The sequence below is a fragment of the Eretmochelys imbricata genome, chromosome 16, assembly GCF_965152235.1.
Source record: "Eretmochelys imbricata isolate rEreImb1 chromosome 16, rEreImb1.hap1, whole genome shotgun sequence".
Classification (NCBI taxonomy): domain Eukaryota; kingdom Metazoa; phylum Chordata; order Testudines; family Cheloniidae; genus Eretmochelys; species Eretmochelys imbricata.
Genome location: NC_135587.1, coordinates 8040034 through 8058611, shown reverse-complemented (window position 1 = coordinate 8058611; position 18578 = coordinate 8040034). Strand labels below are relative to the sequence as shown.

Below are 18578 nucleotides of genomic sequence, written 5' to 3'. Positions count from 1 at the left end.
GAGAGTAACTAAGCTGGCAGTGTAGGCCTAAATGAAGTGTGGTTTTGTGCTGCTTAATTTATCCTTAATTGTGGGAGGAATCGTAAAAAAAAAAAAGTTTTTCCATGCAGAATCTAGCAGAGATCAGCAAAGCTAGAGTGGGGCCAGGGAGAGGCTGTAGCAGGCCGATACACACCTCTCTGTGTCCCACTGCATGAGAAGGCTATAGCCACAACACGCTGCTATTGTTTGGAGCCTGCTGGAACCCCGAGGAAGAGCCGTGCGCTGAGCCCCACGGCCCACATTTGAATTTGCCCCGGGGGCGGACTGCAAAAGGGTGGCTCTGCCGTGAAGTCTGATGAATGGGACTGGCAATGGCAGAGTCTCCATTTTGGTTGGAGGCCCCCCTGTCTCCCCCTGCTGCCTGCTAGGGCTCTGACTCCAGCTCCGCTGGCAGCAGCAGCTGTGGTTTGCTGCGCTGACTCCCGCGGTAGCAGGTCTGGCTTTGGCAGGAGCCGTGCTGATGGCTCTAGCAGCAGCAGCTCTGGTGCAGGGCATGGACCTGGGTGGGGCGTTGGGATGGGCGGGGGAGCAGAGCAGGAGGTGCAGAAGCAGGGATGGGGGTTGTGGGGGGTGAGGGAAGAGAGAATGTGGGACTTGTGATGGCACATGGGGTCCACAATAAAAGCCTGCACCGAGGCCCTTCTTTTTCTTCCTCTGCCCCTGGCACAGGGAGAGGGAGATGAGGGGAGGGGGTGGGACTAGGGGTCCAGTCAGCATTTGCTGTTAAATTGTTAAATCTTCCGCTGGGCATAATACCAGCATAAAGAGGGGAGATTATGGCCTGTTCTGCCTCACAAGGCGCCATGGGCTGGGCGATGGGACTTTCTAGTGCAGGTTTAGCCTGAGATCGTCTCAGTGCTCGAGCCAGAAGAGTTCCCAGAAGTTACCTACTACAGGGCAGGCCTAACAAAGAAAATAACAGAATGCCACTAGCCGTCACCTTCAGCCCCCAACTAAAACCCCTCCAACGCATTATTAAGGATCTACAACCTATCCTAAAGGATGACCCAACACTCTCACAAATCTTGGGAGACAGGCCAGTCCTTGCCTACAGACAGCCCCGCAACCTGAAGCAAATACTCACCAACAACCACATACCACACAACAGAACCACTAACCCAGGAACTTATCCTTGCAACAAAGCCCGTTGCCAATTGTGCCCACATATCTATTCAGGGGACACCATCACAGGGCCTAATAACATCAGCCACACTATCAGAGGCTCGTTCACCTGCACATCCACCAACGTGATATATGCCATCATGTGCCAGCAATGCCCCTCTGCCATGTACATTGGTCAAACTGGACAGTCTCTACGTAAAAGAATAAATGGACACAAATCAGATGTCAAGAATTATAACATTCATAAACCAGTCGGAGAACACTTCAATCTCTCTGGTCACGCGATCACAGACATGAAGGTCGCTATCTTAAAACAAAAAAAACTTCAAATCCAGACTCCAGCGAGAAACTGCTGAATTGGAATTCATTTGCAAATTGGATACTATTAATTTAGGCTTAAATAGAGACTGGGAGTGGCTAAGTCATTATGCAAGGTAGCCTATTTCCTCTTGTTTTTTCCTACCCCCGCCCCCAGACGTTCTGGTTTAACTTGGAGAGTGGTCAGTTTGGATGAGCTATTACCAGCAGGAGAGTGAGTTTGTGTGTATATGGGGGTGGGTTTTTGGAAGGGGGTGAGGGAGTGAGAGAACCTGGATTTGTGCAGGAAATGGCCCAATTTGATTATCATGCACATTGTGTAAAGAGTTGTCACTTTGGATGGGCTATCACCAGCAGGGGAGTGAATTTGTGTGGGGGGGTGGAGGGTGAGAAAACCTGGATTTGTGCTGGAAATGGCCTAACCTGATGATCACTTTAGATAAGCTATTACCAGCAGGACAGTGGGGTGGGAGGAGGTATTGTTTCATGTTCTCTGTGTATATATAAAGTCTGCTGCAGTTTCCACGGTATGCATCCGATGAAGTGAGCTGTAGCTCACAAAAGCTCATGCTCAAATAAATTGGTTAGTCTCTAAGGTGCCACAAGTCCTCCTTTTCTATTTCCACCCTCACTCTATTTCGACATGACCCTTCTGCAGCTGCAACGCTGCTGGCAGAGGTAGCTCCCCTCTCTTGCACTCCCCAGGGTAGCCAGGCAAATAATGTCCCCTTCTGCCCAGGGCACGCTCTGCCCACAATGTTCACAATGCAGGGCCAGGCACATTTGGGCTTTAATGCTATTGAACTGTCTTGTGTGTACAAACAAATCTGAGACGTGGAACTCATTGAGCAGCCCTTGCTTTATTGACAGAGGGGAAGGTTCTCCAGAGGCAGATGCAGCATCTGAGGGTAATGAGTCCTGAACACCACAGGAAGAATTGCATGGCAGTGGTAGGAGCTGTGGTGGTGCTTCTGGTAATGGAATCAAGAGACAGCAGAGCCATGCGGAAGAGGAGACATAACCTAGACAGAGCTGGCTGACATTTCTCAAATTATGAGCTCTTCTGTGCACAAACAGCCTTTGAAAAAACATGAAAATTTTCATGAAATATCACTGATGTGGTTGTAATGTTTTGTTTGGCAGGAAAAAAATCATACTTTTTTAATGCACAAAAGCCAAAAGCAAAAATGGGTTAATTTAGAATCTTTTGAAATGAAAATAACTGAAAAATTCAATTTTTGCCCCACAAAACTATTTTTATCTTTTTTTACCTGCTCTAGTCCTAGTGCACTGCGCTGGGTAAGTGTCTATGATGATGTCTGCCCCCTCATGGCTGGTGCATAAAGAAAAGATCTTTAGTGTCATCTTCAGATTAATGTTTATTATGACAGGCCTATAACTGCTATATAAGAGCTTAGTATAATTATTACAAGTGCCTCTCTGATTGGCTACACGGGCCTGATTTTCATCTCTGTCATCTTGAAGGAGTAGTTGTGCCCTTTGGATGATTTCCAGTTCACCCCATCAGCATAGCTTTCGTGGGCTCCTTTCAGGTATAATCCATTCAGGTTGGACGCATGACATTCACTGTACCACCAGGCCCCTTTAAAGGCTATTGCACAGTTTATTGATGACACGTCGTTGTCACGGTCGTGGGTTGAAAACATCATGCCGTTGTGTCCGAATAAAGAATCCCCTGTGGAAACAATTGGGTTTATTTATTACCTGTTTTTACAGAGACAAGGTGGGTGAGATATTCTCTTCTTGTTTGCCTTTTACATTTTTACAGATCAGTTGCCACAGCCCAGCCTGGAGGTCCTGCAGTGAGGTTACTAAATTTCTCCCTTCACCAACCAGCAGAAATCTCTTTGGGGTCAGGAGAGAGATTGCATTTCTATTTCCAGTACGGAACATTTTTCACCAGGCCATATTCGCAGTGTATCTCCACACAAGATCGGATAGGAAACTCTTCAACCTGTCATGACTTAACTCAAAGACCAAAGACAAAAAGGTGCTAATCCGGGAACTTCTTTAGGCTGATTATGCTGCCCTCATAGCCCATGATGAAGATCTGTTACAAGAATTCATGGACCTCTGTCAAGGTTCCTCCCCCACTCTGAACTCTAGGGTACAGATGTGGGGACCTGCATGAAAAAACTCCTAAGCTTATCTTTACCAGCTTAGGTCAAAACTTCCCCAAGCTTCATCCTTCATCCTCAGCACTCTCATGTGTGGTGGGCAAATTCAAAGGGCAAATTTACCAAGTGTGACAGCCCTGCTCAAGCGAAGATGACTGCAGTGGCTGGGCCATCTGAGTAGGTTGGAAGACGGACGCATACCCAAGAAGAAGCGATACGGGGAGCTCTCAGAGGGAACAAGAACATCAGGACGTCCCAAGCTTCTCTACAAAGACATATGCAAGCAAGACGTGAAGGAATTTGGAATTGATCCTGACCAATAGGAAATCTTGACAAGTGATCATAACAAGTGGTGCCATCGTCTCCATCAGAGAATCAAAGTCCGGGACAGGAGCTATCTCCTACAGCTTGAAGAGAAAAGAGCCCACAGGAAGCAAGCAGCTCCCAACCAAGATAGATACATTTTCAGCAACTGTTAAAGATCATGCAAATCTCGGATAGGACCATTCAGTCACATGAGACATCATAGGCTGCAATTCCCACTGTCTCTTGTAGATGAAAGGATGCGAAAAATGATAGTCTGAGCTCAGTTACACCACTATAAATCCGGAATAACTCATTGTAGTCAATGTGCTCAGTCCTTGGGTGTCCTGAAGTCAGTTTACACCATTGTGATGGTATAATGTGAGCCCAATGTGGTCCTAACACTAACAGCATAGCCCGGAGCCTGCTGAGGATTCAGGATCATAGATTCACAGAATCATAGAAATGTCGGGCTGGAAGGGACCTTGAGAAGTCATCTAGTGTAACCCCCTTGGCTGAGGCAGCCCCAAGTAAATCTAGACTGTCCCTGAGAGGTGTTTGCCCAACCTGTTCTTTAAAACTTCCAGTGATGCAGATTTCACAACCTCTGTTGGAAGCCTATTCCAGAGCTTAACTACCCTTATACTTAGAAATTTATTTCTAATATCTAACTTAGATCTCCTTATCATAGATTAAGCTGGTCACTTCTTGTCCTACCTTCAGTGGACATAAAGAACAATTGATCACTGTCCTCTTTATAACAGCTCTTAACGTATTTAAAGACTGTTACCAGATTCCCCCCCTCAGTCTTGTTTCCTCAAGACTACACATTACCAGTTTTTTAACGTTTCCTCACAGGTCAGTTTTTCTAAACCTTTTATCATTTTTGTTGCTCTCCTCTGAACTCTCTTCAATTTGTCCACATCTTTCCTAAGGTCAGGTGCCCAGAAGTGGACGCTGTTCTCTGGCTGAGGCCTCACCAGTGCTGAGGAGAGCAGGACAATTACCTACTGTTTCTTACATGCCACACTCTTGTAAATACACCCCAGAATGGTATTAGCTTTTTGTGCAACTGCATCACATTGTTGTGCATTTGATTTGTCCTTCCTAAGTGAAAAGTGATTCAATTGTCTTTACTGAATTTCATCTTGTTGAATTCAGACCAATTCTTCAATTTGCCAGGGTCATTTTGCATTCTAATTCTGTCCTCCAAAGTGCTTGCAACCCCTCCCAGCTTGGTGCCATCTGCAGATTGTCAGGCTTGACAAAGCGCTGGCTGGGATGTTTTAGTTGGGGATTGGTCCTGCTTTGAGCAGGGGGTTGGACTAGATGACCTCCTGAGGTCCCTTCCAACCCTGATATTCTATGATTCTATGATTTTATAAGCATATTCTCCACTCAATTGTCCAACTCATTAATGAAAATATTGACGACTACCGGACCCAGGACTGACCGCTGCAGAACCCCATTAGAACCTCCCAGTTTGACAGCAAACCATTGATAACTACTCTTTGAATACAGTCTTTCAAACAGTGATGCACCCATCTTATGGTAATTTCATCCAGACTGCATTTCCCTAGTTTGCATTTTGAGAATGCCACGTGGGATTTGGTCAAAAGTCTTACTAAAATCAAAATATATCATGTCTACTGCTTTCCCCTTATCCACTAAGCCAATAACCCTGTCAAAGAAGGAAATTAAGTTGGTTTGACATGATTTGTTCGTGAGAAATCCATGGTGGTTATTGCTAATTAATCCAATTGTCCTCTAGGTGTTTACAAACTGATTGTTTAATAATTTGAGTGAGTGTCTTTCCAGGTATCAAAGTTAGCCTGACTGGCCTACAATTCCCTGGGTCCTGTTTGTTCCTCCTTTTAAAGATAAGTACTATGTTTGCCCTTCTCCAGTGCTCTGGGACCTCACCCATCCTGCAGGAGTTCTCCGGATAATTATTCATGGTTCTGAGATTGTTTCAGTTAGCTCTTTTAGTCCCTTAGCATGAGTTTAGCCAGGCCCTCCTGACTTGAATACATCTAACTTATCTAAATATTGTTTAACCTTTCCCTCGTATTTGGGCTTGCATTCCTTCCCCCTTGTTGTTAATAGTGTGTTAAGTATGTCATTACCAGTAACCTTTTTAGTGAAGATTGAAACACACTAATCATGAAACACCTCTGCCTTCTTGATGTCCTCAGTTATTAGCTCTCCATTCCTGCTAAGTAAGGAACTACATGTTCTTTCATCTTTCTCTTGCTGCTAATATATGTTAAGAACCTCTTCTTATGGCTTTTTCTTTTCCTTCCTAGGTGTAACTTATTTTGTGCCTTAATCTTTCTGATTTTGTCCCTACATGGGTATGCTACTCTTTTGTACTTCTCCTTCGCACTTTGTCCATGTTTCCACTCCTTCCTTTCCTTAGAATAAAGACATCTGTGATTTCATGAACACTTTCACCCAAATTGTCTTCCACCTCCAGATTTGCTACCATTTCCTCCCTGTTGGTCAGAATTAAGTCTAAAATGGCTGGTTCCCGCCTTCCTGCCCCCCAGCCCTCCCGGTTACTTCCTCTACAAAACGGAGTCCGCAATACATTCCAAGAACTTTTGTGTTTTTCTTTATTCCTTTTCCAACAAATGTCTGGGTAGTTAAAGTCCCCCATTACTATAGTACACCCATACAAAAGGTCACTTTTATTTATTATCCTTTTTTCTTTGCCCAGAGACAATTGGTCTGCCTCTCATCTACTCCTGCAGCATAGAACAAGTGTATATATTCTTGCTGTATAATTCAACACCTTCTCCCTTTTTACCTTGCCTGTCCCTCCTAAACAAGCTATACCCCACTATACCAATGTTCCAGTAATGAGACTCATCCCACCAAGTTTCTGTGATGCCACTTAAGTAGTAAATTTACAATTATACTAATCCTTCCAGTTTATTCCCCATCCGCCTGGTATTTACATATAGGTATCTGAGATTCTAAGTATTTGCCTCTACTGGTTACTCTCTTCTTCCGCCTCTGACTCTACATGTTCCCTCCCACAAAAAATCTGGCCCTCTGTTAAGGTGGCCCTTTTTTATGCTTTTCTGTTGGCTTTTGTCCCCTGCCCCTTTTAAACCTATTTAAAAGCCCTTCTCCCTAGGGGGCTTGTGGATGTGACTCAGCAATCCTGCAGTGATGTGCAGCAGACTCTGCATGCCACAGAATATTGCTGTCTCTGGTATCCGTAAGTCTGGATGAATAGTTTACATGAAATGGGGCATATCTACCCACTCATTGACTTGTACCAATCCTAGTGTGCCTAGTTAGTTTAATTCAGATATTTCTATGGGGCATTAAGATCTAATTTGGGAAAGCAATCAGCAGTAGATGTGCCTACCTCTGCTCGTTATTCTGCGTTCAATCCCTCACTAGGCAGGATATCCATATTATACTGTATATTCTGTTGTCACTAGACAGTGTGTTTCTCCTCTAATAGCTCATCAGGAGAATAACTGATGTTTCCTGACAGACATCACCTCCACAGATTACCTTGCCTTTTGCTTCTGCGATAGAATATTCTGCATCACTTTTGTTTTCCATTTTTCCATCTGCCACAAAGGGTAAAGGATGAGCTCAGAACCTACCTGCAGTGCCTTTAAGAAAGGGTCCGATTATCAGCGTGTATTTCTCAACCTCCCCAGTAATTCTGAAAGATGAGAATGTAGCAAATACATCATTGTTGTCAAAATCTCTGAGATCGACACGTAGCTCGTTGGGACCTTTAGAAAACAATTTGAAAGCAAAATGTTCAGCACGATCCATTAGTGTTTATTACTGTTATTGTTTGTATTGCACAAGCTCCTAAAGACTCTACACACAAATCAGGCTCCCTTATGCTGGGACCATTATGATCATCCCTTTGAATTGCCTGCATCACACACATCACAGAACTTCACTCACTAATTTTTGCATCAAGCCAATATCTTCCTATTGACCTTTATCAATTCAATTTCCATCCACCAACCTGACCTCCCTATTAAAAACCTGCTCCATGTTATGCTTTGCGAAGGTAGTTCAGAATTGATGACCTCATCCAGGCTGTAGCATCCCTTATTGCTGTACTGTGGGCGAACCACCCAAGGACAAAATGCTGCTCCAGGAATCGTGACTGGATCCAGCCCATCTACCACAGCATTATTGGCTTCAGTAGCTCTGTGTGGCAGGACTGGGCTGTAAGGAACAGGAAGGGGTGTCTGCAGCGGAAGTGTTACCTCTACCGATAGTACAACTCTATACCCTGTGTCGTGGCTAAAGTGTGGGAACAAAACTTGGTGGAGAAGGTTGCGATAAGGAAAAGAATGAATCAGTGATGTCTTTACCAAGGGATGTCAGCAGGTGGATATTGTCGTTCCCCAGCCAGAATTCTGACAGCTGGCTGCCAAAACCTCTCTTGTATGAATACCAGTCACGGTAAAAATCCACAGAGCCATCCACCCGTCTCTGGAACACCTGCAGGGAAACAGGAGGTTCTCAGCTGGGAAATCCCACATTGTTTTCCATCCTACTAGAGCAGAAGACCAGAAATTCTGAGACTGTAAATCATTGAATGAGACTTAATGTGGTCAGGTCTATTTCAGCCTCAGGTGACTATTGGAGAGGGAGGCTTGTCTCAGAGGATCGTATTAAATCTTGGCAGCAACTGCACTAGGTTAAAGGATCACATGGTCCGAAATCTACAGCACTGGACTGGCAATCAGGACTCCTGGGTTCTATACGCAGTTGTGCCACTCGAGCAAGTCACATCACCTCTGCTTTCTGTCCTGCCCTTTGTCTGCCTTGTTTATGGAGCCTATGAGCTGCAAAGGACAGGGGCTGTCTCTCAGTATGTGTGTTCAGCACCCAGCGCAATGGGACCCTGATCTTCATCGGATTCTCTAGGCACAACTGGGATATAAATAAGCATAATAATAAATTAGAAGGTTTAAATGTGATGTGTATACAGGGTTCAAATCCCTCATCTCCTCAGCTCCCTAGAACACTCCTCCACTCGTACTCAGAGGTTGCTGGAGCGACAGAGCAGCTGATAAACTAGAAGTGGAAGGAAGAAGGAATTCTAATTCCGGAATCTGCGCAGTTATTGAGCAGGCTCTGAGAGCCAGGCAGAGAATAGCCAGGAAAAGGGAAACCTGTGTCAGAGCAGTGACAAATGTCCCCTCAGACGGGGTCTTTTAGACTCTAAAGCTCCGGGTTCCCTCCATGGAACCCGTTGTGTTCACAACCAAGTTATCTCCACAACCAAGGACTAGGGAGGATTAGAAGGGCTCAGGAAGTATCTGTGTTTTTATTTCAGCTAACCATGGGGAGCTAACAGCTTCAGAGCTTCTGTCCTCATGCTTTTCTCCTAGCTGCAACCCACTGGCTAAGGGCCACCTCCCATTCTTGGGACAGTAAACTGTTTGTTGTTCAAGAAAAAACATCCAATGAGCTTCATTATGCTCTGTTCTTACAATCCATCCTCCGCCATCTGTGTCCATGTCACACAGCACGGTCATGGCTTTACAGTCACGGGGGTAGATGGTGTACCAGCCACTCATGATGTTGCCTCTAGCTAACAGCTCCTTGCAGTTCTTTGCTCCTGGTTGAAAGAAGAATTGAAACATGTAAATTGGTTGTATAACTCTCCTTGGAGCAGGGATTCATGGGCTGCTTTATGTTGCACTGAGGGCCAGATCAATTGCAGAATCAGGTAACTGGAAAAGAATCTTTGAGTCATCTTCTCCTCTCCTCCACACTGTAGCATATGGGAATGGGGTAGTATCCCTTTAAATAGTTTCAGAGTCACAGCCATGTTAGTCCATATCCGCAAAAAGAAAAGGAGTACTTGTGACACCTTCGAGACTAACAAATTTATTTGAGCTGTAGCTGACGAAAGCTTATGCTCAAAGAAATTTGTTAGTCTCTAAGGTGCCACAAATACTCCCTTTTTATATAGTTTGTGGTCCTTCTGTGTTCATTTTTGGAAACCTAATAGAGCAGCAGCGTATGTACCTAGCTAGGCTTTTCATACTCTCTGTAGTTAGCAAACCAAATGATTTAGACTCCAGTGTGCCAGTCTGGTTTGTAAGTTTCTTTGCAAGAGGAAAAGACACAACCACTAGCCCAACCCCATCTGTTCTGTGTGAGAACAGATCAACCTGAACAGAGGATTGGCTGAAAGTGTCTTGAAAACACAGGGAAATTGAAATGTTCACAAAGAGTTGTACTGAAAGTCCCCATGCAGCATTTTGAAATCTCTCTGTGAGTCAGAAGGGCTTCAGGTTATCATGTAACTTGGGTGAGCAATCACCCGGAAAAAATATCAGATTTTCCCAGGAATACTCACATCAGTTTGCAAGTGAACCTGTCGGCTGAAATGTATTTCCACAAAAGATTCACTGGCCAATTGCTAACAGCAAAACACCTTCATTTTAAAAGATCAATTTGTCTATCTCTAACAGGTTTTCATGTTTGGGTCTCTGGATGGAATGAGATGACATTTAGCGGTCATAAGAAACTCTCACCTGTCTTACACAGTATGTCTTCCACGACTTTCTGCACTGTCATGAAAAGAAACACAATAGAAAGTGAAATGGAACCAGAAAACATTCTACTGTCTTTTAAACTGTGTAATTGGCCAACTGGTACAGCTGGGATTGCAAAGTACTTGTTATCTTGAAAATGCACTAGACAGGTTTTTAATTGTGAAAATCCAAGTGCTAATGTATGCACACACATCTCTGATCTGAGCCTTCCAGCATTAACCATCAAGACAGCTCTCATTATGTAGCCAACACTATTTTGTCACCCTCCAATGAGGTTCCTGCTTGCAGGGCTAAGAATTGGTCCTTAATAGACCAAGTTAGTTGCTGGTCAGTTCATAGGAGCAATGCCCACAAAACCAGGGGAGTTACATGTGCTTACGCTAGCTGTGACTTTGACTCAATATTTTTTTTAAAAAAATTCCAATCGACAACGGGACAATAACAGTTAAATAAAGTACTGGTAGAAAAAGGGTCATTCCTTTAACTGGACATATAAATAGGATCAATTTCTTGTGATTCATACTCCCCACTCCCGCTATGTGGGAAATATAAGGAGGAGTAGGAGAAAGTAACCTTCTCTAGGATACACCTCCAGATCTACAGATTTCACCTACATTTCACCTGTTCTCTCTCATACCAAAGGTCATCTGGCTAGTGTTGTTCCAGATGTTACAACACACGGATGGCACATGTTTTTGTAGGCACAGCTATTTCTCTCTTTATAGAGCCCAAATCTCACTTGCAGGATCAGTGAGCTTGATATTGTGGACATGGTAACTATTCAAGAAACAAGCTTCTTCAGCCTCTTAATTTTTAGTGCTGCAAAAATAAAACTGAAATGATGTGTTCAGTATAAAGGAGAGTGCAGAGGGTCTCACCAGGTGTTCCGGGCACTCCTGTACATCCTGGGGCTCCTTTATCTCCTAAAAAAAAGAACTCAGAATAAAATCCTTGTTTTACCTGGAGGTCACCTCCATAATTCACCATCTCACTAAAGCAATCACTTCGGTTTCATTGTGTGGAGGGACTAGTTCAAGGCCTATGTACCAGCTATACTCCGCATGATCTGTTAAAGTTGGCGTTTTGTGGGACTTAAGTGATGTATGTTGCCAACTCTCAGGATTTGCTCATGAGTCTCATGATAATTATTGTTTTCCTTAAAGCCCCAGCTCCTCAGGTCCAGTGGATGTGACTTGATTTCAGCCTTTGGTCTTAAAGAAAAAGTAAGTTTCTAGCCCTCAAAGCTACGGCAAAAGCTTCAAAATGTGCCCCCTAAATACTCAAAAGCAGAAGGCAAATAAAGAGAACACCAGATCTATTATTTTTACATAATCTCATGATTCTAAAACCAGTCTCCGGATTTTTGATGAACCTAACTTAAGTTTTTCAAAGATTTGGGGTTGGCAGAACTGCATTTATCTTATCTTGTCTTCTGCATTGGCTAAAATGAAATAGGCTTAGGCTATGTCTACACTGCAGTTGAGATCTATTTCCTATGACTGCATAGGACGTCATGACAGATCAGACATTATACTTAGAGCTGGGTGAAATTTTTCCAGCAAATATTTTATCACAATTTTGAAATGTTCCAACTCTTCATTTCAGAACAACAATGTGTTTTGTCATTTGGCTTCTAAACCAAATCAAAAAGGGGACATTCTTGTTTAACTGGAACCAATTTCATTTCAGCTTTTTTGTTTGGCAAGAAGTGGAAGGAAAAATTGTATAATGAAACGGGTAGGGAGATTGTTGGTCCCAATTCCTCTATCACCATGAATAGCACCAGAAAGTGCCCTGCTCTGCAGTGAGAAGAATCATCTGAGGTCTCTCACCTTTCGCTCCAGGGCGGCCAGCAGGACCTCTTTCTCCTGATTGAACAAAAAATAAGTAAGTAAAGACTGATCAGAGAGAGCGAGATCTTGACACTGGATCAGAACTGAAGTTCTGTTGCAATAATAAACTCTTTATTGTCAAATATAGAGTGAAGGGAAGTTATGGTGGTTTGGAGCCCAGATATTATAGGAATTGGTATTTTATAACTAGCTCTAATAGATATTTGATTAAAAACTTATTTCCTGTTCTTAGGTCACCTATAGGAAAACACAGTTCTCTGCCCTTTGTTACTTTACCTTTTGGGCCAGTTTTTCCCTCCTTTCCAGGGATCCCCAGAGGTCCCTGTTCTCCTGCAAACACAGAAAACTGACTGAATATTTTCCAAGGTAGCATAAATACTGAGTACATAAATCCCACCTACCACCCCAAACTGGAATTACAAGAACTCATCTGTGTCGAAATTCAAATCTCACATCAGGATCCCCTAGCATGGACTCTTACATGGAGGCCCATTGAAGTCAAAGGGACAAGTACATCTTGCTGCCAGCTGAGAACCAAAGCTGATAAACAACCATTTTATACATGCTATCTTTAATGTCATAGCTCATGATAATAATCATGATTTCCTCTTCTCTAGCCCCCTCATCCAAACTTCTCAGAATGCTTTATACAGATCAATGAATTGTTCCTCCGATAAACTCTGGGAGGTAAAGGACCATTATCTCCATTATATAGAGGAGAAACCTGAGGCTCAAAGAGAGTGACTTGACTAAGGTCACACAGCGAGCCAGTGATAGAGATGGGGAAAGAACCAGAGGACTTGGTTGCCAATCTGACACCCCAAAGGGAATGGACAGTATTTCAGAGCTTGGTTATTCTGAAGCTCCAATCCCTTGCCATAGGATATGGGAGATGCCATGTGAGTTTCCCCATATCAGGGTTGAGGGGAATCTCCAAAATCTGAGCATATTACAAAAATAATTCCCATTTACATCAGCACCAGCCATGTCTGATTCCCATTCAGTGCCTGGGAACGTACCTCTTGTTCCTGCATTTCCTGGGTCTCCTCTGGGCCCTGTGGCACCTGTAATTCCAGGGCAGCCTTGCACAATGGAGAGTTTATCAGTACTGTTGAAACCCACTAAGTTCACCTCTGGGGAAAGAAATGAACCCATAATCAATGATTGTTAGCTTCTCAGGATCTGAAACATTCTACAGAAATTCAGAGGGATAAACCCAGCAAATGAAAGTCTAGATAGTTCCTTGATTTTCTCTTCTCTATTTGTGATAAATCCAACATTTTCTTCAGCATTATGCATTTCAGAGACAATGCCCTAATATAAAAAGTTGGGGGTTATTACTATTAGTCTTTGTTTTAAGTTACAGTGAAAACAAAAGTTAAAAAGATGTTATTAAATATTTGTATTTAAAAGAAATCACTTCAGACTTAACTTTGATGTACACATCCCTCTGCAGTGTTTGCAACCTGACCATTGCAGCATTGTGTCAATTCATGAGAGTCTTTTAATGAAATTAAGTACAGAGAAACAAAAGCAGAATGAAATGCAGAGGAAAAACAAATAGCTTCCGTTCAGTTAAGAAATTGAGCAAAACTGAAATAATTTAAAAAACAGTTGTTCTTACAATCTCAGATCATGAACGTAAGGAGATGAACCGTGAAGGCAGTACTGCTCTGAAATAATACATTAATTTATGCATAAGGTGGCAAAGCCTGTATTCAATCCTTGTTTAGCAAACCACCCATTTCCTTCAAAGAGACCATTTGCCTGAATGAGGTCTCCACAAATTTGACTAAATCTTGCATTAGGATCACAGGATTTCATGATGAAGTAAAATAAACCTTCAAATGCTGCTGGATTCTCAACCCAAAGCACAGAAATGAAAGTGTTGACATGGAAAGAGTTGTACAGTGGATTTGTGGTGATATGTACACAACAGTTGCGATTTTATAAATAATCATCTTAATTTGGTAAAGGTGAATTTTATAAAGCAGAAGGATCTGAAATCATAGGCTCACTCTGAGCTTTGAAAATTGAGATTTTATTTTCCAGAATTTAGATCATCTTCCTGTGTGGGTCGGTCAGTCACCAGATTAGAAAGGCTTTGGCCCCAATATGCAAAGGAGATGGGAGCTTTAGACAGAGAGATTCCAGCAGCAACACAGGGAGGTTAGAAGATAGTAAATGAGCATGAGGGAGAAGAGGTCAAGTCAAATTTTGAAGAATCTCAATGAAGACAAGAGACAACATTTTCACAACATGGTCTGCGAAAACTGTGTCTGATTTCTGAACACCTCTAGTCTAGTCTGTGTTGTACACTCCTGCAGTATAGATTAATTTCGACAAAGGAATTTTGTACAAAGAAGCTGTTCATTTTATTATTTAAAAAGCACCATGAGCAGGGAAAACACTTTATAGACGTGTAGGACAACAAACATTCCTGAACAGTTCCCAGTTCTCCAGGGTTCAGGTGGGCAAGAGTCACAGTATGAAATGCTGATGGGAACAGGATTGTCTTTCACTCACCTGGGCAGGTGTCCTGAGCCTGACAAACCGTTGCTGCTAGACAGAGTAAAGAGAGGAGAGTTTTCAGAGCAGTTCTCCCCATGGCTGGTGCTGATCTCTGCAATTGCAGCTCCACTTGTCTTCTCACCTTCTCCTCTCCTTTAATATTTCAGTCCCTTTAAGCCTTTTATATGCAATAACGATAGAGCCTAGAGCAAATAAAACTCTCTGCCTCCGGCATGTCAGCACCTCCTTCCCACTCTCCACATTCCAGCAGTTTCCACTGAGATTTTTTTGCTGCAGCGGTCACAACTGGAGCTGATTAAATGGCCTGATAGGAGACGTTCAATACTGGACTAGCAGCCGTTGCTTCCCCTGCACAGCAAATGCAGTATCGTGCAATGATGATTATTGAACGGAGCCAGTCTGAATCTTTCCTCACAAAGTTGATTCCTGTCAATGTGTCTTCTAAAATAGTAAAATAGGGTGCCAAATAATGAACCCAAACTGACTTTCTCCATCCCGTCGAAGCCCCCTGTTGGCTTCAGTGGGAACCTTTGGGAGAACAAGGAGAGCAGGATTGGGTGGATTTACTCGCCAACTGCTCTATTACTATTATGTGTGTGACAGTAGCTACAGGAGGCCTCGTGTCAGATTGGACCCCCTGTGCTGAGTGCTGTGCAAACCCCCAGTAGGAGCCAGTCATGGAGGGATTGGTTCCAAGACCAGAAGTGACCATCGTGATCATCTCGTCTGATCTCCTGTATAACGCAGGCCACAGAACTTCCCCAAAATAATTCCTAGGGCAGAGCTTTTAGAAAAACACCCAGTCTTGATTCTAAAATGGTCAGTGATGGAGAATCTAGCACGACCCTTGCAAAATAGCTCCAGTGGTTAATCACGCTCGCTGTTAAATATTTACACTTTATTTCCAGTCTGAATGTGTCTAGCTTCAACTTCCAGCCATCTCTGCCCCAAAGACCTTACGATCTAAGCAGCCAAGACAAATGAATGATGGGGGGAAATAATTATTATCCCAATTTTTGCAGTGTTACGTGTGCCTGTGTCATAGAACTAATAAATAATAATGATGCATGCCCAGGCCATATCTGCTAATATACCACTGCTGCATTTTTCTACATGTCCATGTGATTTTTCAGTGACTGCTGCACAGCAGACGCTCCAGATGGCAGATCACTGCTGAGGTTCATTTCTTTATGTGCACGTGTGTTTGCATGGTTCCAGTCTGTACAGCAAGAAGGCAGCTGCTGTTCTGGCTGTGTGCAACAGATATTTCCTCTCTTTGCACTGGGGAAGCGGGATGACACTTTCCACTGTGGTATTGTTGTTTGTAATTGGAATCAGAGATCCAAAGCTGCAAAAGAGACAATTGGACGATATGGATCTCACTTTGGATAAAGCCGTCAGACTGTGTCAGGCAGCAGAAATCATTCAACAGCATAAAAATATTAGAAGGAAAATAGAACAGACTGCCACACTGGATAGAGTGACATGAGAGACAAAAAACTGGCAAGCAGCCAGTCAGTACAAAACAAACAACAGAGATGCATGGAAAATGCAAAGCACAAGAGTTTGTAAAAACTTCAAAGATTGCTCAAGATGTGGACAAAAAATGACCTCAACAATGCCCAGCTTTTGGTAAGTGCTGCAATATTTGCAAGAAATACAATCATTGTGCCAACATCTGCAACCAGGTTCAGCAACTGCAGAAGAGGAAGTGAAGCCTGTGTGCTAACACAAGTGATCCAGGCAGGGAGCACAGACAACAGCTCAGGAGTTCTATCTAGGAGCTGTATCTGAAGAGGAAGGAAGAAACGAATAGACAATTTCCTTAGACACTAATGGGACTCTTATAACCTACAAATTGTGCATTGATGCCAGGTAAATGTTGTTTCAGGTATTAGTGTCAAAAGGTTGGAAAAAACTCAGGGAACATGGTGAGCAAACTGGTCAAACTGAAAGCTTATAATGAGGGAACTCCTTCCTACTACAGGTACATGTGTACTAGCAGTGACAGTAAAAGATCAAACAGAATTGTTGGATTTTGAGATCGTGAAAAGGAATAAAGCACGTACATTGGATTTAAAAACATACCCAGCCCTTGGGCTGATTCAAAGAGTGCACGTGGGAGAGGACGTAAGAGACACATTGTCCAGAACATTTGATAAAACTGTAATAGAAACAGAGGTGGAGTCAGACATAGTGCATGTCAGACCGATCAAAAAAGAATTGTCCAGCCTCAGACAGGAAGTGGAAAGAATTTGCTGAGGCTACAGCTAATGATGGGACTTTACAGAGGGTATTAAGGCTATTAGTACAGGGTGGCCAGGACATTCCATACCATGTCCCTATTTACAGTTTAAAGCAGAACTATCTGTTATTGATGGCATGAGGCTTAGAGGAAGTAGGAGAGTAGATGTTACAAGCTGACATGCTGACTACTATACAGGAAGGGTACTTGGGTATGGCAAATTGTAAATACAGAGCAGAGGGAGACTGTGTTGGCCACAAATGAACAATGACAGAGAAAACTGCTAAAATGTGTGAAACATGTCAAAAATACCAACTAAAAAGAAAAAAGATCCTATGTTTTAGCACAATGAACAAAGAGCATGGTATGAAATTGGCATGGATTTATTTACCTATGCTGGTAAATACTATGTTTTGATGGTGGATTGTTATTCTCTTTGGCTTCAGTGAGGATGCTCGTGTTAATGCCGTGATCTTCCCACTTGATGCAAAGGATATTCCAGAGGCATCGTTGGTGGTACCTCTCCAGACGCCTGTGGTGCTGTCGATAGGTTACTCCGTTTTTGCATCCGTAAAAGTGTGTACGAATAACAATTGTCTTATGGACCATGATCTTGGTGTCCTGCTGAAGGTCATGGTCCATGAAAAACCATTGGAACAATTTCCCAAAGGAAGCACTTGCACCCTTTATCCTGTGCTGGATCTCACTGTCGATTTTTGTGTTTTGAGAAAGTTGGCTTCTGAGGTAGCAGAAGTGCTCGACTGTCTCCAGAATCTGACCCTCAATGGCAATTTGTGGTGAGTCATGTGCAAGGCCTGAAGCAGGCTGCTGGAGCACTTCAGTCTTCTCAATATTGAATGAGAGTCCTAGGCTTTGGTAATCTTGTGCAAAAACATCCAGTGTGGGCTGAAGGTCATTCTCAGCGTGCGCAAGGATGGCACAGTCATCAGTGTACTGAAGATCAGTAATGGACACCGTGAAGACTTTAGACACCCCGCCTGGCCATTCTATATTGAACGTCAACTCCATTGGGCAGGCTGTCTTTAACAAGGAGCAAAATGACTGCTAAATAGATCGAGAACGGGGTTAGGGCAATAACACATCCTTGCTTAAACCCAGTTCTGATTATGAAAGCGTCAGTCTCCAGGCCATTACAGAGAACAGTGGCAGACATCTGATCACACAGAAGACTTAGTACCTTGATACATTTTGGAGGGCAGCCAAATCTATGCAGCACCATCCTCACTGAAGCCAGTGTCACCAGCATTGAAGCAATGATCCTCATGCACCAGTTGATAGTCGTGCTGGGAGTAGGGGGAACCCGTCCCCCTCAAGGCCCCTGTACCACAGCCCCAGTGAGGTGGGGGGGCAGGGAGGCACGGGGGAAGGTGTGGTGGCAGTCATCTCCCTCGGTCCTGGGATGAGGCAAGAGCTGCTGCCTGGGGACTGTAACATTGCCTGC

The 18578-nt window shown here is 43.4% G+C and overlaps 1 protein-coding gene across 1 annotated transcript; it reads right to left on the bottom strand.

The window, feature by feature from the left end:
- Positions 1-2930: 2930 nt before the first annotated feature.
- LOC144276004 (ficolin-2-like) lies at positions 2931-14947 on the bottom strand. The gene is made up of 10 exons (XM_077835802.1): positions 14866-14947; positions 13359-13472; positions 12616-12669; positions 12319-12354; positions 11365-11409; positions 10466-10501; positions 9413-9540; positions 8285-8414; positions 7550-7684; positions 2931-3178 (listed from the first exon to the last, which is right to left on the bottom strand). The coding sequence occupies exons 1-10, from the start codon at positions 14945-14947 to the stop codon at positions 2931-2933; spliced, it is 1008 nt and encodes a 335-aa protein (XP_077691928.1).
- Between the last annotated feature and the right edge of the window lie 3631 nt (positions 14948-18578).

Bases quoted from the DNA above. Each gene is read 5' to 3' on its own strand.
- LOC144276004 (XM_077835802.1), bottom strand. From the start codon at position 14,947: ATGGGGAGAACTGCTCTGAAAACTCTCCTCTCTTTACTCTGTCTAGCA. The intron at 12,355-12,615 runs GTAAAGTAACAA...TTGTTCAATCAG, and splicing joins GGGAAAAACTGGCCCAAAAG to GAGAAAGAGGTCCTGCTGGC. The intron at 11,410-12,318 runs GTGAGAGACCTC...TCTTTTTTTTAG, and splicing joins TGGCCGCCCTGGAGCGAAAG to GAGATAAAGGAGCCCCAGGA.